We start from the raw sequence: 25,227 nt of genomic DNA, 5'->3' as shown, positions 1-25,227 counted from the left end.
GTAGATAAGCCCTGAAAGCAGTGGCCATATCTTAAAGCAGCCAAAACATTGACAGGTGCACTTTAAGTCGATTATTTGTTAAATTTGATGATCCTTAGTTTCCTTGCCCTTCATTGACTTTTTGGTTTGACTTCTACTGATCTAATGTAAAGGGTAAACTAGTGTAGTAATTTTTTGGCGTATCTCTCTCCAACCCACTCTCTTTCTCCTCCTCCGAGTAAGATTTCTGGAGGAGTTTTGAATTTGGCACATTTTTTGTGGCCCAAGAGTAAACTAGTTGGTTTAATACTGTAGACCTTAGGAGTCAATGAGAACCACTCCAGGTCTGATCATACCACATCTCCTGGACAGGGGAGGAAGCAAAAAAGAGTATACAGACATTACAGTATGGGATCACAGCTCATTCTTTCTTTTAGGTACAATATTGTTTAAAAACAGGCAGTGAAACATTTTACTCTGATGTGGTATGATCAGACCATGTCCCTGCACAGTCAGACACAGCCATTACACAGTACACAGCAGGGGCACATGTATAAGATTATCTCAGCACAGGAACATTATTTTTAAACACATCCAATAGTGGAAATAATTATTATTCCCAGATCTGTTGATTAAAATATACTTTTGTTTGTGGCACAACCCCCTTAAGGGATTAGTCAGGGTTAGAAGTTGCCACTCAGAAGACAGAGCAGCTCTGCGAGTGTTTCTGGACGCCCAACAACACAGATAACAGCTGATCAGCGAGGGTGCCGGATCTCGGACCCCTACCAATCAGACATTGAAAAAGTAGTGGACAACATCTTTAACTGTCGTAATAGGTTAATGCCAGCTGTGTAACATGGCTGGCATTCACAATATGGAACAGGCTCTGCTCCTGAGCCCGCACAATACACTGGAACACAACATATGACTTACCAGTATGTCGAGAAAGGGTTGCTTTTTAAGTTTTCATCTCTGAGTTACCAGGTGTGTCCCTGTGCAGTCTGACATTGCCCATTCAGTGCTTTCAGACTATGTAGGGACACCCCATCCCCCTTCTCTCCTATTTAACGTTTCTAGGAGGAACAGCGGAAGGGTACAACACCGTCATAAGAAAAGATGCACCAGATTTGTCGTGTTATGGTAAAATACAAGTTAGGAGAGCTGACTGCGCCTCTGGTAATATGGGGGATGAATCGGTTGCCTCTTATCAGCATTTTTGTAGGGTATGGGGTGGGTCTTAATTCTGATTTCTGCCTCTGCTCTAGACACATCTCATGTATTTATTTGGAGTTGTCCATTTACTATCTGTCATCAGTCCGACTCGTCAGACTCTGAAACGACAATAATCCTGGTGGACAAATTCTATAAAAAGTAATATCATGAGGCTCCAGGAAATACTTCATCCACTTGCCCATATTTCTCATCTGGATGTGACAGCGGCAGCGGATCACCTTTCTCGAACCTGCTAAGATCCATGACTTATTGGACACCTTCCGCAGTAACTTTTCTACAGGGCCATCCCAAATCCATGTGACTCATAACTTCATTTAATTAAATAGCATTTTCAGAAGATTAAGGAGAAACTAAATTTAGTGTCCGTGAACCCAGGATGAGAAGTTCTCAGTGTGACGGAGCTGCCTTAGTGAGAAGTATTAGTAACTTATTAAAATTAAAGCTTTCGGAAATGATGTTTTAATTAAAAAAAAAAGGGGAAAAGTTTTCCCTGTTCAGCTGAGGGACATGGCTCGGTGCATTTCTAAATCTCAAGTAACTTCTTATAGAAGACATGGTCATTTGGATTTTTATTTGCCTAGTATGATTTAAGGGTAACCAGCGTTTTAATTTTTATTTTATAAATCAATAGTACACATTAAAATAAGCAACTTTTGTAATATATCTTCTCAAGTCGAGAAAAAAATTAGTTTTCACGGAATACTAATCTTCCATTACTGAGAGGAAATGGCGGTTGGTGCTTTTTAAATTCCATGGAGAGGGAGGGGCTGGAGGCAGCCATAGACATTCTGCTGCGAGTTCTCCTGAAATGACAGAATTCTACATAAAACTTTGAGCATCAACTGTCATCTCCGATCTCAGTAATGGGAACATTTTTATTTACTGGAAACAGATTTTAGCTGTGAATTGAGAATGAATGATGAGTTCAGGGGGAGAAAGAAGCAGATTCCTCTGATTAAGATATATTACAAAGTTTATTATTTTTTTAAATTCAAGGGACAGTTACTATTTTTATAGAGGGAATATCTATTTTCTGTAAACTATTTTTCTTAGATGTGTTCCCCGAGCAGAAGATTATGGGGTGCTCTGCTGCTGGGATCCCCCAGCGATCCAGTGTAATTTTAGGGGGAACCAAACAACTCCAATTCAGTTTCCCTGCAACTTCATGCCAGGGGAAATAATAAAACATGGAACCAGGGCTGTGGAGTCGGAATTAATTTTGGTGGAGTCGGTATAAAATGGACCCTCACCTGAAATATATAATAAATTGGGAACAGTAGTACAATACAGGATGTGCTGTGAATTTCTTCATAAGAATTTGGGAAAGTTATGAAATGTCCTATAAATGTCTGTTCTGTTCCTGATCTAAGGATCTTGGCTTTTAGTTGAGATGAATCTGTGCTGCACTTTATGTACATGCTCAGTAGTGAGGCCGTGCTGTGGAGTCGTAGTGGAGATGAATCTGTGCTGCACTTTATGTACATGCTCAGTAGTGAGGCAGGGCTGTGGAGTCGTAGTGGAGATGAATCTGTGCTGCACTTTATGTACATGCTCAGTACTGAGGCCGGGCTGTGGAGTCATAGTGGAGATGAGTCTGTGCTGCACTTTATGCACATGCTCAGTAGTGAGGCAGGGCTGTGGAGTCATAGGAGATGAATCTGTGCTGCACTTTATGTACATGCTCAGTAGTGAGGCCGGGCTGTGGAGTCGTAGTGGAGATGAATCTGTGCTGCACTTTATGTACATGCTCAGCAGTGAGGCAGGGCTGTGGAGTCAGAGATGAATCTGTGCTGTACATTATGTACATGCTCAGTAGTGAGGCCGGGCTGTGGAGTCGTAGTGGAGATGAATCTGTGCTGCACTTTATGTACATGCTCAGTAGTGAGGCCGGGCTGTGGAGTCATAGTGGAGATGAATCTGTGCTGCACTTTATGTACATGCTCAGTAGTGAGGCCGGGCTGTGGGGTCAGAGATGAATCTGTGCTGTACATTATGTACATGCTCAGTAGTGAGGCCGGGCTGTGGAGTCGTAGTGGAGATGAATCTGTGCTGCACTTTATGTACATGCTCAGTAGTGAGGCCGGGCCGTGGAGTCGTAGTGGAGATGAATCTGTGCTGCACTTTATGTACATGCTCAGTAGTGAGGCAGGGCTGTGGGGTCAGAGATGAATCTGTGCTGTACATTATGTACATGCTCAGTAGTGAGGCTGGGCTGTGGAGTCGTAGTGGAGATGAATCTGTGCTGCACTTTATGTACATGCTCAGTAGTGAGGCCGGGCCGTGGAGTCGTAGTGGAGATGAATCTGTGCTGCACTTTATGTACATGCTCAGTAGTGAGGCCGGGCTGTGGAGTCGTTGTGGAGATGAATCTGTGCTGCACTTTATGTACATGCTCAGTAGTGAGGCCGGGCTGTGGAGTCGTTGTGGAGATGAATCTGTGCTGCACTTTATGTACATGCTCAGTAGTGAGGCCGGGCTGTGGAGTCGTTGTGGAGATGAATCTGTGCTGCACTTTATGTACATGCTCAGTAGTGAGGCCGGGCCGTGGAGTCGTAGTGGAGATGAATCTGTGCTGCACTTTATGTACATGCTCAGTAGTGAGGCAGGGCTGTGGAGTCGTTGTGGAGATGAATCTGTGCTGCACTTTATGTACATGCTCAGTAGTGAGGCCGGGCTGTGTAGTTGGAATCAGGGAAATTGAGGAATTATAGGATTGACTTACCGATTTCATAGCCTTGAATGGCACAGTTCACACTAAAATAAAGATTTTTCTTAACGGTGTTGCCATACTCTATTAGAAAGGCACCTCTACCCTGCATTCGGTACTGTGTCCCCCGCCATTCTTGTGGCCCCATCCCGCTGGATGTTGACACCTTGTGATTACTACAGCCGTTCAGTGCTTCCCACTGTCACATGACGCATATCAGAGGTTGATACCATGAGATTGGGAGGGGGGGAAAGACACAGTACCGAATGTAGAAGAGCTGCGGAAGTGTCTGGTAAGTTTTTTTTTTTGTTTTCTTTTTGTGTTTTTTTTTTAGTTATTGTGCTCACTGGAAATAATAGACTGCCGTGTGCTTAACAGCTCCCATAATGGACATGAATAGATAAATGATCCTTACCGCTCAGTGATCGTTATCGCTGTCTGACCAGTTTGTAAAGGTCTCTATGATGAACAGTGGTCCGCGATGCTCAGGATGATATGGCAGTGCCTCGTATAACTTCAGATTTGTGCTGTGTCGATGGTGTTCTGGCCGGACTTGCTCGCTTAGACATCAGTTTGAAAAAGAAAACTTCCGCCCTGTGACGTCACCAGATGCAGGCTCTCTTCGAGGCAAAAAAAGAGTGTGAATATTCCTATCTGCCGTATTTCTGAGGAATTGTCCCCTTCATCAGGGGATTCCCTAAGATCCACTGCAATATCATCCTGCACATCGCGGCCCGTTGTTCATCATAGAAACCTTTATAAACTGGTCAGGAAGCGATCACCGTCACTGAGCGGTAAGGCTCATTTATCTATTCATGTTCATCATGGCAGCTCATTAGCGCATGGCAGTATATTATTCTCTGTGGGCAAGGGGTGCGTCAGCACATGCGGCTCTAGGCACCCATATATGAGAGAGGCAGTGCTAGTGCATATTTTCTATTATTTTTTTTAATTATTGTTCCTTATGCCAATGTGTGCCCATCACGGATTACTTTAAAGGTAGTTGGCCAACTCTGTAGGCTTGGGCTGCCCTGCAACTTTGCCCACTACCCGCACCTTAATGCAAGGGAGAGGGTGTCATTGGGATGCAGAGTGCTGCGACCAACTTGGATACTGGATAGTTTTTCTGCGACTTCGTTGTCGCTCTTCTCTTTTGCTAAAGTTGTGGTGATACCCCAGCCTTAATTGCCTCTTATGTTGGTTCAGAGGAAATCGATCTAGGTTGGTGTAGATTAAGGCCTGTTTCACACATCCGTTTTTTGGCGTCCGCCAAAGTGTGAAAAACGGATCCGTTTCCGTTTTGCCATAAACTGATGCTACCGGATCCGATTTTTGGACGGATCTGCTTTAGCCACTAATGCAAGTCTCTGGGTAAAAAAAAAAAAAAGGATCTGCCAAAAAAAAAAATGGCGGATCCATTTTTTTTGGCAAAACGGCGGATTTTGATGGACGTCTAAAAACGGATGTGTGATCCACCTCTAATGGGTCAGATCAGAGCGACTACAACGATGGAGGCTAGATTAATCATTTCTGGGGCACAGTAGCCCACAACAAGTGCATCGGGCTACGGAAAGTAGCCGGCTGTAGCCATTTCTCCCTGCTCTTTGCATACTGGTAGATCTAACCTCATGATGGGTGCACTTTAAGAAAGTATTAGAAGCGTCTTGTGGCCGGTGTATGCGTTTCTTATTTTCAGGTCGCCGTGGGTAAAGGAAACGTAAATGTTCCTGAAGTCACTTAGATATTCCAGCAGCCCTTATTATAGTAGTCATGTTTCGGGAACATTACTGGGACGACGGTGCCTCTCACTGCTCCAGACTGTGCCGCGTGCATACACTGCATTTCCAATAAAGGAATACTTGGTGCTCTCGTGGTGGCTGTTGACCCGCAGCTAATAAAAATCTATTGATTCACTCGAGAAGACACGGTTGTCCAAATATCAAACAAAAAGTAAATAGCATATGAGGAGTGTGCGAGCCGCGGCGCTGGGCTTTGCCGCCTTGGAAAACAGCATTTAGATTGTATCATAGTTATGGGACCCGGCATTTTTTTATTGAGCAAAATATCAGGTTGTGACCTCTTTACTCTTTACAAAGGGCTTTAGCGTGCCGCCGCTTGTAATAGAGCCGACACTTGTGGCTTCATAGCACAGCTGGGCAGAAAGCAGTGGCCGGCAATAACGCCGAAGCTGAGGCTGACCGGTACTGTGCATGAGTCTGAATGATGGTCCTAGCAGGGGGTTAGATCGCTTCTTAACAGGTAGATCCACGTTGTTAATCAATTGATGAGGCAAACCAGAGTAATTAAAGGAGTCGCACGACTGGGGAGTCATGTCCAAAGGAAGAAGAATCGGCAGATAAGCGGAGATTCCCAAGTCTCCCGTCTAACGGTCACAGATTACTGACCTGGCCGATGGCCCAGAGCCCTGCAAATCCGTTCTCCCGCCTCTCATCTGCATGTATAGAACGGGCTCAGGAGAGGAGCCCGTTCCCCTGCGATATATGCCAGCTATCTGCCTGTAACAGCAGCAACCAGTGCTAGCACCGATCACTTCTGATTAACCATTTAAATTCTGCTATGTTTTGTCTGTAAACTGCGATGTGCAGTCTGTGATGCAGTGTGGTTCTCATTTCTTCCCACTAGTGATCTCCGGGTCTTACGGCAGCCAGGACTTGCTGAAGCACTCCCCATTCAGTCTCTATACAGATCCAGAGATATGGGCCTTTTATTTAGTGCTACATTTTATGGTCTTTCCCGAAGGGTTGTGGCACACAGGGTAATTATGCAGAACAGCCTGCTGGTATGCCCACTGAGAATCCTGTGACCCGCTCCTCCTTGTAAAGACCATTAACGTTCACACTATATAAGAAGTCCATCAGAATTCCCAGTATTCGTGATGTCCTGAAGATGTGACCCTAGTGTGAACAGATTCCATACTTACACATTATTCTTCTGTGATGTAATGAAGCAGCGTCTTGCTTTACTTAAAATGATTTCTCTTCTGCTTTCAGCTATTACTGCAATGTCTGTGACTGCGTAGTGAAAGATTCAATAAACTTCTTGGACCACATCAATGGCAAGAAACGTAAGTCGACCAAACACAGTATTTCTTTCCATGTGTAGTTGCCTGTCTTGACCTGCAGGTGGCAGCAGTGTTTTCTGCCTTCTATGAATGACCAGTCAGCTGGAGATCAGTATGATGTTTTGCACACCTTTTCCCTTTTTTTTTCTTCCCTTTTTACTTGCCAGATTTTCGACCCAAATAGCCTCACATAGTTTGTTGACTAACTACGTTTTCTTGAATTTTGCATTATAATGCGCTGTAGATTTGTTGTATAGTGAGAATAGAGGTTGGTAACTCTGCATGTGACAGATCGATAATTTAATCCTCCCCCAAAATGGAGATTTTTCTGTTTTTGCGGTGTCGTTTTTCCTCCAAGAGCCTTACAATTTTTATTTTATTTTCGACATAGCCATATGATGTCTGACTTCCACCACATGTGTGTTCTTTTTTGTAATTTCTTTATATTCAACGGAACGGTGAGATTCAAGAACATATATAACCAAGTCACGACCGGTCCGGACGTTGTCAGCGGACCCCGGGTCATCCATTGCACTGTGGAGTGCCGATGGGCATTTAGAACAATGTTCCCCCTGTTCCGCATGCTGTTAATGTCGCTGTCACAGATTATCAGCAGCATTTACCACGCGGATGGAGCTCTGCTGCACTTGCATCTGTTAGAGGCAAATGATGGTTAAATAACTCAGCCATCATCTGCCGGCAAATATGCGGGCTCAGCTCCTGAGCCCGTATCAGTCAGGGTGCCGGCATATGATTTATAACTGTATGTCATATCGGTAAGGGATTAAAATGAAGCAATAAATGAATGTGACCAAAAGTATCATCACTTACGACAGAGGGATATGTAGGGATGCACACACTGGAGCCAAGACCCTTTTGATGGCGGATACATTACTGATGCTGATTCTTTATTTCAGTTACTATCACCAAAATGCTTCGAAAGTGCAGAACAAGAGGCCTGCAAATAATTTTCCAATTATTTATTTTTATCAGCATACCCCATATAGTGCCAATATATCGTGCAGCACTTTACTGACATTATCATTGTAGGGCAGCCGTGCTAACTAACCACTGTCAAGGTTTCGCAATACAAACGGTGTATGTTATCAACCAGATCCTGATGAAACTGGTGTACTTACTATGAAAATTGTAATGTGGTGATAGGTCCATTTTAAACGATATGCACACCTTCGGGGACATATTATTTTACTTTTTTTTTAATCAATATATTAATTTGGGCTAAAAATCATTTTTGCAATTAGGTTTCTTTAAAAAAAGTCTAATGTTTGGCTTTGTTTCCTTACAAATTGCTATCTGTAGAGCGAGTTAATTGTGAATCCATCAGTAAGCTCTGTAAGTTTATTTATCCTTTTTTTTTCTTGTACCAATTTAAAAATGAGAACGAAGGCAGAAGGTGTTCACAGACGTGGTGATAAAAATGCCGTGGGCAGCTAGATATACAGGCACTTGAAGGACACCATTTCCCGAGTAAATAAATATCACTATACAGTGTGCATAATTTGTGCCGCCACACGGTACGTATAACTAATGCCACCCTACACATAAATAACACCCAACATCTGCTGGAGCATTCTCACCGAGGTGCCAGCAGAATATTTCCAGGATTGGTGCTCCCATATCCAGAAGTGTTTCCTCCGTACATCAATGTGACATCAGAGGGTAGCAGTATGATGGGAGTGGTTATTGACTACATCCCTGGTGGTCTAGGGGAGTGACGTAGTTCGTGTTGCAGTGATTTTTAAATCCAAATCTGTGCGCACATTAACTTTTAATATGTTCATAGGACTGAGCACTTTTTTTTTTTTTCTCCCAGCGCTTCAAGACAAAATTCTGGCCTTTTGTCACTGGCCCCATTAGCAAGAGCTCATTGTATATGGGTAATGGGCGGCATAGAAATACATACACAGTCAGCGCCCTCTAGTGGAAGCTGCTGGGAAAAAGTTAGCAGAAAAAGTGCCGCCCTCCCCCTTGAGTAACCACTTCTGCATCTGCTGGCCAGCAAACACTGGACATTTCGTTAACCTCACGTGTGGCTTATTTTATTGGGAGCTGCTTCTATGTCATAAGTTTGGTGACTGTGTCTCAAAGTCCCAGCACCTGCATCTAACATTTGTAGGCCACCATTCTCCTGACTGATGACAGAAGCTTGTCCTCATTGTCATTTTTTTTGTATGTTTTTATTTTGAACTGTATAGAAATGAGTCGGTTACTTAAGTTATTGTATACACCAGCATCTTGCAGAAAACTGAACGCTGCCAGGGGAATATAGTTTATTTTCTCCCTGCAGCATTCAGCTACGTACAGGCGGCGGGCAGGTTGGTAATGCTATTGTCCTGCAGATTAACTCCATATCTACAGGTTAATATTGTTGTTTTTCCTGGTGACAGGTTCCCTTTAATGTGTACGTATCATTTAAAAATCTTTTTATAATTGCTGTATAGTGCTGGTGGACAGTGGGAGTCCAGGTTCAGAAGCCTCTAGCAATCGGTCGAAGCGCCGCTGTTTAATCGTTCACCAATTATTTATTTTTTTTGCCTATATATTGCGAAGATGTTAACAAAGTATTTGGCACTTAATGAGTTAATTTTCAATAGGTCCAATTGGACATAATCAGAGCGTTTTCACTGGGGGATTGTGCTTTTTCCCCATTTAAGACATTGCCCAATCATAAACGGGCACAGGCGAAATAAAACACACCCCACTATAACTTAGAGAAGCTTTCTCTGTGTGTGAGATGTAATGACAGCCCTAATGTTCTGGTATAACCTGGGGCACGAGTAGAAAGTGCTGGAAATAGAGCACAGATGATTGGCACATTTCAGATAAGGTCAGTGTAGGGGAGAAGAGCAGCACAACTGATTTTAGCTATATCACCATTGCAAACCCTTCTATCAGCTCTCCTAATCTCTGCTGTACTGCCCCTTTCCTGGTTAGTGCCTGTCCAAACATGAGAGCTTAAAAGTAATCACACATTTATCTGTTGTTGTCATGTCAAATTGTATTCGCTCTGCAGTGAGAGTATATCAGGCTATTATTACATTTCACCCAGGGGAAGCCTGTTCTGAGCTATTTTGGAGGCGTGTTCTTTTTCTCCTGTGCGTTGCTGCCAGCTTATGGATGGATGATACAGGGGGAGAAGTATATGCCTCTAGTGAAACTGCTCCAAGATTTTTGGACAGTAACAACACACAAAAGACTCTTGGCTGATAATACCACTGGCACCCCACCCTCCCCCACACCCAAGCAAAGGAATGGGTCAGAGACTAAAGTAACAGGAGCCCCAATGCACCCCTCCTCCGATGGGTCAGGAAAAAGCTCTGACAATCACTTTAACTAGAATTTTTTTTCCTTTTTCACCAAAAAATATCAGCAAAAGTAAAAGAAAAAAAAAAAAGTGGTGTGACTTAATAGGGAGTGTAATTTCAAGATTCAATATCGACCCATTCATTGTTTGCAAACCATTTACACAATTTAAGGGACAAATGGAAATGTTCATCTCGGACATCCTTAGGCTGTGTGCCCACATAAGCGGTTTTTTCCATGCAGAAATGCTTAAACGCATACCTTAAGCATCCCATTCTTATTCTGCAATTTTTGTGCGCATGATGCGTTTTTTTTTCTGCATAAAAAACGCATCGCGGTAAAAAACGCAGCATGTTCATTAATTTTGCGGTAAAAAACGCACTTCCAACTATATTCTATGAGACTGGGGATTCTCCGGAAAAAAAAACGCATAAAAAACGCGTTTTTCCTGGGAAGGAGTCCGGTTTTTAGTCAGGAATTTTCTGCATACGTGGGTACATAGCCTTAAAGATGCTAATACAGCAATGTCCGGTGCTCAGGCAGTGAGTGGAGTTAGTGACTCACTGACACTGCTCTCCTGTGTGCCTATGCCCTGCTGTCAGTGTGCTGAATGCCTGCAGCCGGAGGAAGGTGCTGGGCGGCCACAGGCATTCAGCACTGTCTATTGTTTGTTTTTTTTAAAACTGAACCCAGATTTGCCAAGAGGAGTCCAGGGCTCGTCCCCATCACATCGGGTGCATTGTTCTGATGGAGCTAAGGAATATTAAACTCCATGACACAGAGTGACGGTTCCCTTTTAAATCTAGATCCCCATAGGTATCTTTGTGGAACAAGGCCTTTTTATCTTTTAAATCTTTTGTTGTGTTTAATCATAAGCACTTTACAGTGTTGTTTTTTTTGGTTTTATTTTACCAACTCCAAAATGAGCAGACCTAATAGCTCAATAGCTTTTTTTTTTGTATCCCTTTCATTTTGCATTTTCCGTGAAAGCCTGGAAAACACTTTATTTTCCTTTCCATTTCGTGTATGCTAAATATAATTACGCCATTACTAAGTTTGCAGCATACCACCCACTGCTACAGCTGAGAAATTATTTCTGTTTTTTTGATGTAGACGCGCTAGAATGTAATCTTTGACTCTCGCGAGCTGCAGTCGGTGACGGTAATAACAATAAATGAATTGCTTCCATTAAAACATGTTGAATTTTTATTATGGTGTGTTTGGCTTTTGGCGTAAATTCCACTGATTAGGTGGCTATAAATGTAGATTCACAGATCGGGTCCGTATCCTCTTTTTATCGAACAGGGATAAACATCCTCGATTGACCGTAAAAAACATGTTGCGATCCAATATCACAAAAAATGTCATCCAAACTAGATCTTTATTAGAAAATCACCATAAAGATTAGGGAAGAGTCCAGGGAAAATGAACATGTGGCGGTATTGCTCGTTTCAGACTGCCGTCCATTTAAAAAATAAAGTAAATCTCGCCACATAGCGCAATAGTTTTAATTTGACAAAGTAGAAATCTGTTTTCGTTGAAGCGCCTTTATCAGCCATGTGAGGATATTGATTTTCCGGGGTCTGCCTTGCACTAATGAGGGTCTGTGTGGCCGGTCACTAGTGATGGCCTAGCATCAGAAAATGGACATTTTGACATTTTCCCTGGACGGCCGCGCATTATTATAAATGTGCTGCTCTTTATCTGAAGGAGACAGGCATTGGTGCTCTCCGCAATCAATCTGGCGTTATTTAAGAATGTGTTTCTTCTCTAGCGTCTGCAGTCAATGTGTCAATCATTTCAATGATGTTTAAAGGTTCTGTCCTATCGAGTCGCAGACACTTAAAGTTCTCCGAAAATCCACTTTCGGAGCCTCAGATAGAATGTCTCATTCCTACTCGTTTGTTTAAAGTGCCCCATATACATATATAGAGATAATTTTAATTTTTTTTTTTTTTAGCCTACTCTTTTATAGCCACATGTTTATGTAACATTTTTGGGATTTTTAATATTTAATTATATTTAAAGGGAAACTTTAGTAAAACCGCTCTAAGTGTATAAATGTTTCAGGAAATGTTGGAGGGTATGGCGGCTCTCCTGACATGTCTGTTTTAATAGATGGGACAGTAATAGATCCTCCGAGATTGCTCCTGGAAATTTAGCAATAAGTTGACCACTGGGCGCTACTATTCCCCTGCTGTGCACCTCTATTCAATCTGTCACATTTGACACAGATTATTTTATCCATACGTTTTTAGGAGGAGGGCCTGCAAAATGTAGAATATAAGGCATAGAAAGCTTGTAATTGTTATTCATCGGTAATGTAATTACCTTGTCCGGAAAAGTGACAAGAGCCGCATTAGGCTACATCTCCATTTCTTATAGTATGGCAGAGGGTTTACCTGAAGAAACGGTCAACAATGGACGCCTTTGGTTTCCATTGGAGTCATATGATCCTCCCAACGCCTGGTCATGATATTCAGTGCATAATAGTGTGAAGGTGTTGACTAGAATTGCATACTGTGAGGCAGTGACCGGTGTTATATGCGAGCGTCACTAGGTGTCCCCCAGGAGGTGCAAAGAAGCATATGTAGGCCGTGGGAGTGTACTGCAGTCACAGGTATAGTTGTGGTTGCAATGCAAAATAAAAGGGAGTATTGGTCTTGGGCATGCTATGTGTCCAAGGCAGATTTAAGAAAACCTGTTTTGGGCTTTTGTTTTTGAAACTCACTACAGGATGGCAGCGAGGGGTCTGTTTCATCCCCAGCCCCGGGTTTTCCAAGTGGCCGGTGGCCACAGGTTCCTTTGTAGAAATCCCTGCAGCAGTGGGGTTGGGTGTGTCAGTGTGGAGTTTGCAGGAAGCAGAGCAGACGGCTCTGCAAAAGCTCAGCCTGTGTGAGTAAACACAGAGCCCAGCAAAGTGAACGCCTGGCACCTCGCAATATGATACGGTGGTGCAGTCGCCCTCAGCAACCGAACGCACTTATAGACTGTCGTGTTTCCTGACTGCGATCCGGAGGATACTGTGTGCTGTGCACTGTGTGAGTGTGGACATTAAACACGTACTTTGCTGGGTCACTGCCTCATCACTGCACAGCGTGGATACCACTGCACTACAATATGTACCAAATGATTAAGACTAGTTCTATATCTTTGTTAGGGGATCAGTTGAATATGATAATATACACTTTATTGATCCCAAGGAAAATTGTAGATAAATGGCCTCAGTATGAAAATGGAGGCAAACTTGAGTACCTTGTGCTATGTGTAATTTTTTTAGTGTTGTATTAAGACTCCATACAATTCTGCATTAAAATTACAAGCAAGTCAGGTTTGCAAAATTGTTGAAATTGCTTTCTATTCAGTAAAACTGTGGTCCGCAACCTTTCAGACCTTTAGAGCCACATTTATCTCTGATAGGGTCGCAAGTGACATCCAACTCCCACCTCCCTTGAGTAGTGGCAACCAAAGCCCCAATTATGGGTATGATCATTAAAGCTTTTCCACGGAAATCATCCCAAAGAAGCATTCCAAGATCTAAGGGTTCCCACAATAACGCCATTCCATATTCTCCCATCAAGCACTCCCACCATATTGTCTCATTCAGCTTCACGCACCTCCTCTGACAGGTAGTATCCTCCTGCCTCCAGTGTACCATACTTAATTTATCTCTAAACCTCTAAGACCAGTATATGTGCATTCGGATCTGCTCTTCTGTGCAGGGCTACTCACAAAACTTACCATTTTGAGATGTGCAAATTGCCTCTTCAGAGAAAAAGAGGACTTGAACTCTATAGCGCCACCTGTTGGTAGTAGCGATCCTACAAGTCACAATCAACCCTTTAACGAGTCTTGTAATATGACATAGGATTATCCTAAGTCATATTACAAGACTCGTTAAAGGGTTGATTGTGACTTGAAGGATCTCTACTACCAACAGGTGGCGCTATAGAGTTCAAGTCCCTTTTTCTCTGAAGAGGCAATTTGCATATTTTCCCAGAGGAGCATTGCACGGCGAATAAACCTCCTTACCTTGACAAGCCAGAGCTGGCATGTCACTCTCCACAAGGAGAAACCTTACCCGTTTTGAGATGTGCTCCTCTTACTTGTTTGCTAGACCTGGAACTAATGCACCAAGCTGGCAGACAGCCGTGAGCCACATTTTATGAGACCACTAGCCACTTGTGGCTCTCGAGCTACAGGTTAGGGACCCCTGCTGTAAAAGCTTCTTGCATGCTTCCTAGCTTTGCTCCACAATAGCCACCGAGTGGCAATAGAAGCCTATATCAGTTGGCTTCCCAGCTCTGCTCCTCAGTGATCACCTATTTGGCAATGGAAGCCTATATCAGTTGGCTTCCCAGCTGTCCTCCACAATGGCCACCGACTTGGCAATGGAAGCCTATATCAGTTGGCTTCCCAGTTCTGCTCCACAATGGCCACCAATTGGCAATGGAAGCCTCTATCAGTTGGCTTGCCAGCTCTGCTTCACAATGGCCACAATGTCGCAAAGGAAGCCTATATCAGTCTGCTTCCCAGCTCTCCTCCACAATGGCCACCGATTGGCAGTGGAAGCCTATATCAGTTGGCTTCCCAGCTGTGCTCCATAATGGCCACCTAGTGGCAATTGAAGCCTATATCAGTTGGCTTCTCCACTCTGCTCCTCAATGGCCACCGATTTGGCAATGGAAGCCTATATCAGTTGGCTTCCCAGCTCTGCTTCACAATGGCCACTAAGTGGCAATGGAAGCCTATATCAGTTGGCTTCCCAGCTCTGCTCCATAATGGCCACCTAATGACTATTGAAGCCTATATCAGTTTGCTTCCCCACTCTGCTCCACAATGGCCACCTAGTGGCCATGGAAGCCTCTGTCAGCTCTGCTCCACAATGTATCATTTTCTTTGGCTGCTGACCCGTCTCTCCCTATTCTGCAGCTCATTGTGTTCATACTGGCTTCTATATACAGGCACTAGCTCGCCTGGCAAATTAGGGCTTACATGCTGTAATGTGAGTGGTGCTATATAAGCACATCCTGCCAATCTGCTCACTATTGGAGATAATATAGCAGGCTGTGGGGATGCTACTTTATTTTCTTGTATGAAGTCGAATCTAGAAACCTCTTTCTATGTCCCTGCATGACGGATGCAATAAGGAAACGCAGATGGGCCAACGCTCCTTTATGGGTACACTATTATGACTATTGTACATAACGGTCCTCACAGACATGATTGCTCTAATATGACAGCTTTGAATAGATCTGTCTCAGCATATATAATGGTAATTAATATCAAATGATAGAGAGCTGTTGAATATTATGTAATGTGATGGATCTGATACAAGTAGATGCTCTTTTGACTAGCATGCATGAACTGTGCGATTGAATGGCTTCTTCTATCTGATCCACAGTGTCACATTGATTATGTATGAGGGAGGGAGCTGCTATTGCACTCCGCTAGATTTTAATTCTGCATGAGCTCCTGCGCCCTTCCTAGGGGTCTATTTCGGCTTGTTCTTCACAATTACTTTTAGTGCAATTGCGCATATAATTAATAGTTTCTTTTAATGCCTTTTCAAGGAGGCCTCGTAGATTGCAGCCATGATGCTGAAGATCAAAATTTATTAAGAATGCATTTATCTCGCTGGTTATATTCCATTCTGATCATTACTCTACGTATCCATGAAATATATTTTCAGGCGCTCTTCCTCCTTTAACGCTGTTTTCTTTGATCTTTGTGGTTTACCAATAAAATATTGGGAACGATAAGTTGAAAAGTCCCTGACAACCCGTACGAACTCAGTAAGCAGTGCTTGTTGTCAGTGGAGAGTTCGCTTATGTAGGACTGAAATCCAAAGTGAGAGACAGATCTCAAAGTTATGGGGAAATGCTCCTAATCCTTACCCAGATTTACAAATGGGTACATCTCATTCAAGCCTGCCCGAATAATGCTCAGCAATGCTTCTGCCCCTATAGAGACACAATTAACAGGACTGTCCTGGCAACATTCCCGATTCTGCTAGCTCCCTGGCAGAATCTGGAAACATCCTGGCAGAAGCAGGAACGTTGTCAGGATGTCTTCCATGTTTTAAATGTTTTCTTGGACTACAAAATGCATGGCCTTCCTTTTTGGATCCGCTATCTCTATCAGATTATTTGATGTCTGGCTCCCAGCACCCTTGCCAGACCATAGTACTTGCTCTCTAGGACTGAGCTGCTGTAGCAAATGACAAGAATCGAGCTTGACTTGACAAACCATGAAGAGCTGGCCCTCGCTCGTGCACATGGCCTCCTTCAGTTAGCCGAACAGTGGACGAAGTCGGGGCCTCAGCAATCTGATAATGATGAGCTATGATAAAGCTAGACCAACAAGACCTAAGAAAGAACTGCAGGAGGAAGATCGGTACAGTTCATTTTGACCTTCTCATAGACAATGAATGGAGGGGAGGTGCAGATTCTCAACCTATCTCCAGTCTTAGCACTAGAACAACCGGAGGGGTCATTTTGACCCTTTTGCTATTTCTTTTTCCTATCATTTCTAAAATTTTAACAAATGAGTTCTGACTTTTTGTGACTTTTATTTATTCATGGTAGTGTATATTTTCGGACACAAAAATGAATTGTAACTTTTTCAGGGGCCCGGATGTTACAATTCATACTGAAGGGGTCAATTTGACCTCATACATAAAAGTAGTAGTAGGCAAGTCACCTAATATTACAGAGTACAGAAAATCACAGTGCTTCTCCCTAGTTGTAGAGTGTAATTGTATCTTTGCATATCAGGGATGATTCAGCATTTTGTCTAAACTTGTCTGACCATGGTTGATCATGTCTCTTGTAGCGATTTCTGTCTGCACTTCAGTAGCAAACATTACAGTTGAAGCTACAACTCTGCATGTTTGTACAGTGTCGTTTTATTACTTCTGCAATCTTACAAGTCCCTTTTTGCGACTTATATTTGAAGCATATGGTTATTATAATGATCTTTCTATGGTATGAGGCACTTCATTTTATATGTATATGTTGTAATAAAGATTGTAATTTTTTATTCAATGAGTTTTTCTATCACACTTTTTTGATCAGGTTGTAGCACATAGTCTACAATTATCAGTATGTTTCATTGATATTCAAGTGTGGGCAATCCCTTGAGAAGGGAAATGGGTTTGGGTAGTGTGCTTACCCATTTTGTCTAAACTTGTCTGAACATGTTTGATCCATGTCTCTTGTAGCGATTTCTGTCTGCACTTCAGTAGCAAACATTACAGTTGAAGCTACAACTTTTTATTACTTCTGCGATCTTACAAGTCCCTTTTTGCGACGTATATTTGAAGCATGAGTAAGCAGAGGGGTCTGACAAGTCATGAAATTTTGAAATGTCTTCAGAATTTATCTGAAAATGAGTCAGAAGAAGTGGCCCATCATCCGCAATGTCTGAACCACACAGAAAAGGACAAGAAATCCGCAAGCGTCGAAAATGTGGAGTTGGAAGATGCAACGAAAACAAAACAACGAAAACTTGCGCAAGCTGTAACAAACCAGTTTGTGGAAAATGCACTGGGAAAGTGGAAGAAAGTACTGTTTGTGTTAACTGTTGGACACCGCATGCTATGACCATGTAAAAGGAAAATGCGTGCTGTACTTGATCTTAACACTGTTCCTACTAAGTTAAACTAAATGTTCTTTAATTTGTTGGCAACAAAAAAGTTATTTTTACTCCAGAGTCAGTACTTTTGAATGGGGGTCAAAATGACCCCTAATGGTAGTTATATGTATTATGAAACATGCGGTAGTTCTAGTGTTAGAGTGAGAGCAACTCTTTAAAAGGAGTCTCTTTTTTCTATATAATCTGAGAGCAGCATACTGTAGGGGCTGACGCCTTGATTCCAGCGATGTCATTTACTGGACTGCTTGCTATAGTTTTGATAAAATCGCTGTTTTATATGCTGCAGACCTAGTAGGCCTCTGAATGCTAAGCTCAGCTCTGTATAACCCTGTTAACACCACTAATTGACAGCTTTTTGTATGCATTGGCAGAAAGCTGCTAAACACTGGAGGAGACGGGGTAACACAAAGCAGGAGGACTATATGGCACAACACAACTAGTCCTCTGTTGATAATGTGCTGATGAAACAGTGATATTATTGAAACTAAAAGCCCCGTCACACTAAGCAACTTACCAGCGATCCCGACACCGATATCAAGGTGTCAGGATCGCTAGTAAGTCGTTATGTGATCGCTGGTGAGCTGTCACACAGACAGCTTCACCAGCGATCAGCACAGCGATGCCGAGCGCCCGGCATCGCTGGCCATCCCTGTAAAAAATAGAATCAAAATAAAAAATATAGTTATTCTCACCTTCCGACGTCCCGTTCAGCCATCCTGCCTCTCTCCACTCTCCGGTCCCAGTGATCCTTTGCGAGAATGACCGCGAGATGTCACGGTCTCGAGGGATAACAAAGTCTTGCGGTCATTCGTGCAAAGGATCACTGGGACCGGAGCGTGGAGAGAGGCAGGATGGCTGAACAGGACGTTGGAAGGTGAGAATACCGTATATACTCGAGTATAAGTCGATCCGAGTATAAGTCGACCCCCCCCTAAATTTGCCTCAAAAACCTGAGAAAACTTATTGATTCGAGTATAAGTCTAGGGTGGGAATTGCCGAAGATACTGGTAAATTTAATGCTGCACAACATACAGTATGCCCCCAAAATGCTGCACAGTGAATGCTGGCCCAAATAATGCTGCACAACATACAGTATGCCCCCAAAATGCTGCACAGTGAATGCTGGCCCAAATAATGCTGCACAACATACAGTATGCCCCCAAAATACTGCACAGTGAATGCTGGCCCAAATAACGCTGCACAACATATGCCCCCCTAAATGCTGCACAGTGAATGGTGGCCCAAATATCGTAATGCTGCCCCCAAAGTGATAGGATTACCAGTAATCCTATCATGTTGCTGCCGCTGCCCCTGCTGGAATTAAAAAAAACAAAACATTATATACTCGCCTACGTTGATGACAGCTGCTCCTGAGCGTCGCCGGCTCTTCAGTGACTCAGGCAGAGGGCGCGTGCTCTCCACGTCATCGCGCCCCCTGCACGTCACTGCCGGAGGACGGGAGAGAGCGGCGCACAGAGATCATCACCGGCCGCCGCCAGGACGCTGCAGGGGACCGCAGACGAACACCGGGGACCGCGGAGACGACTGGGACCGCGGAGACGACGGGGACCAGGTAAGTTGGCACCGTGACCCGAATATAAGTCGAGGGGGGTTTTTTTCAGCCCCAAAAGGGGGCTGAAAAAACTCGACTTATACTCAAGTATATACGGTAACTATATTTTTTATTTTTTTTATTATTTTTTACACCTGATCGCTGGTCTCCCGCCTGTCACACACAGCGATGCATGCTGGCCAGCGGGAGACCAGCGACCAAAGAAATGTCCAGAGGTTTCTTCCAGCGATCAGTGATACCGGCAGGGGGGCCGCTCGCTGATCGCTGTCACACACAGCGATCTCGCTGGTGAGATCGCTGTTACGTCACAAAAGTTGTGACTCAGCAGCGATCTCGCTACCGAGATCGCTTAGTGTGACGGGTCCTTAAGACACAGTACTGCATGTGACACATCACTGGAATCAGAGTCACTGCCTCTGCATCATGCTACTTTCAGATTTAATAGCAAAAACCTGTTGACAGATTTTCTTGAAGTTGCCCTTAAGGCCCCGTCACACTAAGCGATTTCGGTAGCGAGATCGCTGCTGAGTCACAACTTTTGTGACGTAACAGCGATCTCACCAGCGAGATCGCTGTGTGTGACAGCGATCAGCGAGCGGCCCCCCTGCCGGGATCGCTGGAAGAAACCTCTGGACATTTCTTTGGTCGCTGGTCTCCCGCTGGCCAGCACGCATCGCTGTGTGTGACAGGCGGGAGACCAGCGATCAGGTGTAAAAAATAATAAAAAAAAATAAAAAATATAGTTATTCTCACCTTCCGACGTCCTGTTCAGCCATCCTGCCTCTCTCCACGCTCCGGTCCCAATGATCCTTTGCACGAATGACCGCAAGACTTTGTTATCCCTCGAGACCGTGACATCTCGCTGTCATTCTCGCAAAGGATCACTGGGACCGGAGCGTGGAGAGAGGCAGGATGGCTGAACGGGACGTCGGAAGGTGAGAATAACTATATTTTTTATTTTGATTCTATTTTTTACAGGGATGGCCAGCGATGCCAGGCGCTCGGCATCACTGTGCTGATCGCTGGTGAAGCTGTCTGTGTGACAGCTCACCAGCGATCACATAGCGACTTACTAGCGATCCTGACACCTTGATATCGGTGTCGGGATCGCTGGTAAGTCGCTTAGTGTGACGGGGCCTTTACACTAGGTCTTATTTGCTCATTTTCCGTTTACACTTAGGTTATCTCTTTTTTAAAGGGGCTGTCAGGTCTAAAGCGATAACTCTTCAGTCACTCTTTGTGACGGCAGACTTGTGAGTCCTCACACTGTGAGAATTGTGCAGTGTCCGCGCCAGGAACGGCGGTGATGTAACCGCAAGTATGCAATATACATACTCCCGGCCACATTCCCACTAGACTGTTTCTGGCCTCTCTCACTCAATACACTTGAATTGAGGGAGGCTGCACCCATCTAGTTGGAATGTGGCCGGGAGTATGTGCATCGCAAACTTGCATGGCAACCGTTCCTGGTGCCGACCCTAGAGAATCCTAACAGCGCGCAGTGAGCGCAATGTGAGGATTCACAAGTCTGCAGTCACATATAGTAGTTTAAGACCTGACAACCCCTTTTAAGGAGAGCCAGAACTGAACCCACATGGCTTCACTGGCATTGCATCCAGCCAGCAATCTTCTGTACTGTGCTCTTCTCTGAGTGGCCAGCAGCCCCTTAGGGAATGATTGGAGCAGCGGTGCAAGCGAGTGCAATGCTGCTACATTATAACTGGGATTAACGTTCCCCATCGTAATCAGTACAGGTCCCACCAGTCGAACCCATTTAAGGAGGATCAGTGCTTACCCCACAAGGAAATTACCAAATCATAGTGCACATGACTGTAAGCTGGCATTGGGATGAGTCGGCAAAGTGGCCACCACCACAGCATGCCTGTTGCCCACCGAGGTCCTAAATAATATAGTTTTTGAAAGGAGCGTATGAAAAGTTAATTGCAGACATATGGTTACATAGCACCTGAACAGTTTGCGGTTAATCATGATGTGACTTGGGGCCTCCGTAACGTTTTTATTTTTCAAGTACTAAGCACATTTGCTAAGGGATGTCACAGGGCATGTCATCAAGCACTTATGGCAGAAGCATTTCAATCCCTTTCTGACCGATCAGTTTAATGTCGCGTTTCACCATGTGCAATCAGGAAATATAAAATGTATTTTAATAATTCGTTCATGTGATTGCATTGTCTGTGAGTCACCATTTAATCATAGTAGATGGTTATCGTGCACCTGTAAAGCGTCCTAACGACCCATTTCTTGTGATTCATTTTGCGCTGTGATGCTGGAAAAAGGACTTGTGAAGGCTCAGGAGTTTTACTTTTTCTTCTCGTGGCTTTTTTTTTTTTTTTTTTTGCAAGTTCTTGCGTAAATCAGATCTGTCCATGCCATTAATTCTGCGGCCTAGAGATGAATTGGATGCCCTTCAGCACAACAGCTCAGTCGAAAGTTGTACTGCTGTGCTGGGCAGACACTTTCAGGATTTAAAGACCCTCAGACGCCTAAACTGCTATTGATTTTGCAATGACTTGTGCATTTCAGATCAGCGGAACTTGGGGATGTCCATGCGAGTAGAACGCTCGACACTGGATCAAGTAAAAAAACGATTTGAGGTAAATAAGAAGAAAATGGAAGAAAAACAAAAGGATTACGACTTTGAGGAGAGAATGAAAGAACTGCGGGAGGAGGTGAGCATATAGACCACGGCTCAAATTGCCTGAAATTGGGCTTAAAGACAAATTAAATCTTGAAATAAATAGTAAAAGTAATCAATACGTATAGTTGCCCTCTATGATTTAGGGATATGCAGAAAATGCTGCTGATTGTCACTTTCCCCGCAGCGTTAATCACCCCAAACCACCTCTTAAAGCAGGACCTCATCACATGGTGGTGCTGCGTTGACTTACCACAGCTTCTTTCACCAGTGCCCTCTGATGACCTATCAAATCAATTACTGTGAAAGAAACAGGGAGAAATAATCATAGCACCACACCATAGCTTTCTGCCACTGACCTAAAACGGATTGTCATCGCGTGCGACACTGGGATCACTCCCCCTCTAATTTTATCACCACCCTCTTCCTGATAACAATCTGTTTCAGGGTTGTGACAGAACTGTGGGGAAGTTCTAAGCTCACTTTTCCCTAGTACCTCACATCATCAGGGGCGGTGATGAAAGAAGCTGGGGTATGTGAACACAGCTCCACCCCTCCTGATGAAGATCTATGTCTGGGTGATGACAGAAGCTTTGGGGGGCGGTTCTGTGCTCGCTTTTATGGATGTACGAACCAGAATAGTAAGGTTTGGGGTCCATACCGAACACCTAGTGTTTGGGCACAGACACCGAACACTGACTTCTCTAGGAAGTTCGTGTTACTGTTCGGGTTCGACACCCTGAACATCGGGTGTTTCCCACAATGTCATCTGCATGACAGCGCAAGAAACACCGACACCGCTGATCATCCAGCGCCTGTGCGCTATAAATAAATTATGAAAAATAATGACATGGGGTCTCTTCTATTTTTAGTAACCAGCCCTGCAAAACTCAGCTGTGAGCTTTATCATGGCTAGTTATCACGAATAGAGGGGTCTCCACGCAGTTTTTATTTAAAAATTATATAAACAAATAATTTAAAAAATGTCGTGAGGTCCTCCCTAGTTTTGACAATCAGCCAAGTTAAAACAGACAACTGGGGTCTGGTATTCTCAGGCTGGTAAGAGGCTATGGATATTGGGCCCTCCCGCAGCCTAACAATAGCAGCCCGCAGCTGCCCCAGAAAAAGGCCCATTCCATTAAATTTCTTGTCCCCTGTAAAGTAACAGAAAATAATAAACAACAAAAATACTCATAATCTACCGATGCCCATGTCCCCTGTAAAATAAATAAAAAATAAACCGCCATATCCCTCACCTGTCCGAAGTGCAGCTAATCCATACTGTCCCACGACAATTCGGATGATTTGGAGAGCAGTCACATCAGTGACCACCCTCCCCGCCAGCCAGTGTCTAGCGCTTTCATAGCTGATCCCCGGTGAACTCACGACATCGCTGTGTGAGAACTTTCTCAAGCAGCGAGCGGTGCCATGAGTTCACCGGGGTTCAACGACAGCAGGTGTAGTATTTAAATATAGTACTCTTATCAGTGATGCCTGTGACTGGAGGTAAACTTTTTACCGCCAGTCTCTGCTGCTGGCTCACGCTGTCATCTGACAGCATTTGAACCGCAGCTCTCTGATCGGCGGTAGTGATCTTACCACCGATCACAGCCCATGTTTGCCACGCTGTCATGCAAATGACAGCGTGACAAACATATTTTCTCCTTCGCCACATTGGGGGACAAAGGTACTGTGGGTGTATGGTACTGCCGCCTGGAGGCTGACACTAAGTGAAAAAAAAGAGGGTAGCTCCTCCGCCGTATACACCCTCGCCCCGATTACGGGCGGAAACCAGTTTTTCTCTTTCCCCCATGACGGCACCACGGAGAGAGGGATCCGCCCTCAGGGACAGGAAACCTACAGATGAAAAAGGCGGTACCTCTCTCCCTCATCAGTTGGTTTCCTGTCCCTGACGGGGAACCTACAGCACGTACCTGCAGTCGACATGGGATGCCGGGGACCGAGCCAGTCCGGTGATAGGCAGCGGGGCTCCCTGCCTCGGCTGGGTCGAGGCCTTGCGCAGTCTCCCCCTGTAGCACCACCACCGAGGTCGGCGGGCCTTGAGGGTGAGTGGGGGAGAGGCAACGAAGATCTGTGGACGAAGCCTGCTGCTCCCAGAAGAAAGAAACAAAAAAGGGGGTTGCTGTCTCCTTTAAAAGAGTGACGGCGGTCACTCAAGGAGAGCCCCCCGCCGAGCGCCAGAGCGGCCTGCGGAGGATGGCGGCGGCCACCGGGACCGCAAAAGGTACAGGGGTCGGGGCAGAACCTGGGAGCGGCCCGGAGGGGGTGGCGGCAGCCACCAGGAGCCGCAAGGTATATGCCCGCAGGGCTTGCAGCGATGGGGGTGGCGGCGGTCACTGTGGGCTGCTGAACGCCGGTACCGGACGCGAGCGAGCAGCAGCAGCAGCTTTCTTAATGAGTCGCAATGCACTGCTGGGAGATCCCGCAGTGCGCATGCGCGGGCGTCACTTCCGGCGAGGGCTCAGACAGCGGGGAGGAGGCGCCAAATTCAAAAAAAAAAAAAAAAAAAAAGTATATAATCCCCACTAAAAGAGGAGAGGCGATCACTATGAGTGGAAAGCCTCAGAAAGAGGAGGAGACGCGGCAGCCACGAGAACAACGCCAGCACGACTCCCCGCAGCAGCGTGGCAGCAGCGGTCATACAGGATCGCGGCGCAGCCAAAGCTCCACCATGGCAGCACAGCCAGAAGTGGATTCAGCGGTGGAAATAATCCCTACTCCTGAGACGGTACCTCTCGTTCCACAAGGGGGTGAGTGATCTCCGTGAAAGCCGCTTGCTAATGTGCGATTATTAATTTTTTCTCCTCAGGGGTGCAAATGCACAGCAAAATCCAAGCACATGGTATGTGCTATATGCACGGAGGAGCTGGCCCCTACATGGCAGAAAAAGCTCTGCGCAGCATGCATAGAGCAGACTATACAGGAGGAATCTCCGAGGTTTGCTTCAGACCTCAAAACATTGATAAGGATCCAGGTAGAGAACGCCCTCAAGG

The 25,227-nt window shown here is 44.7% G+C and overlaps 1 protein-coding gene across 4 annotated transcripts in view; it reads left to right on the top strand.

The window, feature by feature from the left end:
* The window catches only part of ZMAT2 (zinc finger matrin-type 2), a 72,222-nt gene that overhangs the window by 22,101 nt on the left and 24,894 nt on the right, over positions 1-25,227 (top strand). For all 4 annotated transcript variants that reach the window (XM_073568075.1, XM_073568073.1, XM_073568074.1 and 1 more), the window contains exons 4-5: positions 6,934-7,007; positions 22,102-22,247. In XM_073568075.1, the coding sequence (XP_073424176.1) occupies positions 6,934-7,007; positions 22,102-22,247 (220 nt within the window). The remainder of the gene's footprint in view (positions 1-6,933; positions 7,008-22,101; positions 22,248-25,227) is intronic.

Source organism: Dendrobates tinctorius, unplaced genomic scaffold (genome assembly GCF_039654945.1).
Source record: "Dendrobates tinctorius isolate UK_male_01 unplaced genomic scaffold, ASM3965494v1 ptg000020l, whole genome shotgun sequence".
Taxonomy (NCBI): Eukaryota; Metazoa; Chordata; class Amphibia; order Anura; family Dendrobatidae; genus Dendrobates; species Dendrobates tinctorius.
Note: the sequence above shows the minus strand (reverse complement) of the source record. Positions and strands in the feature narration are given on the sequence as shown.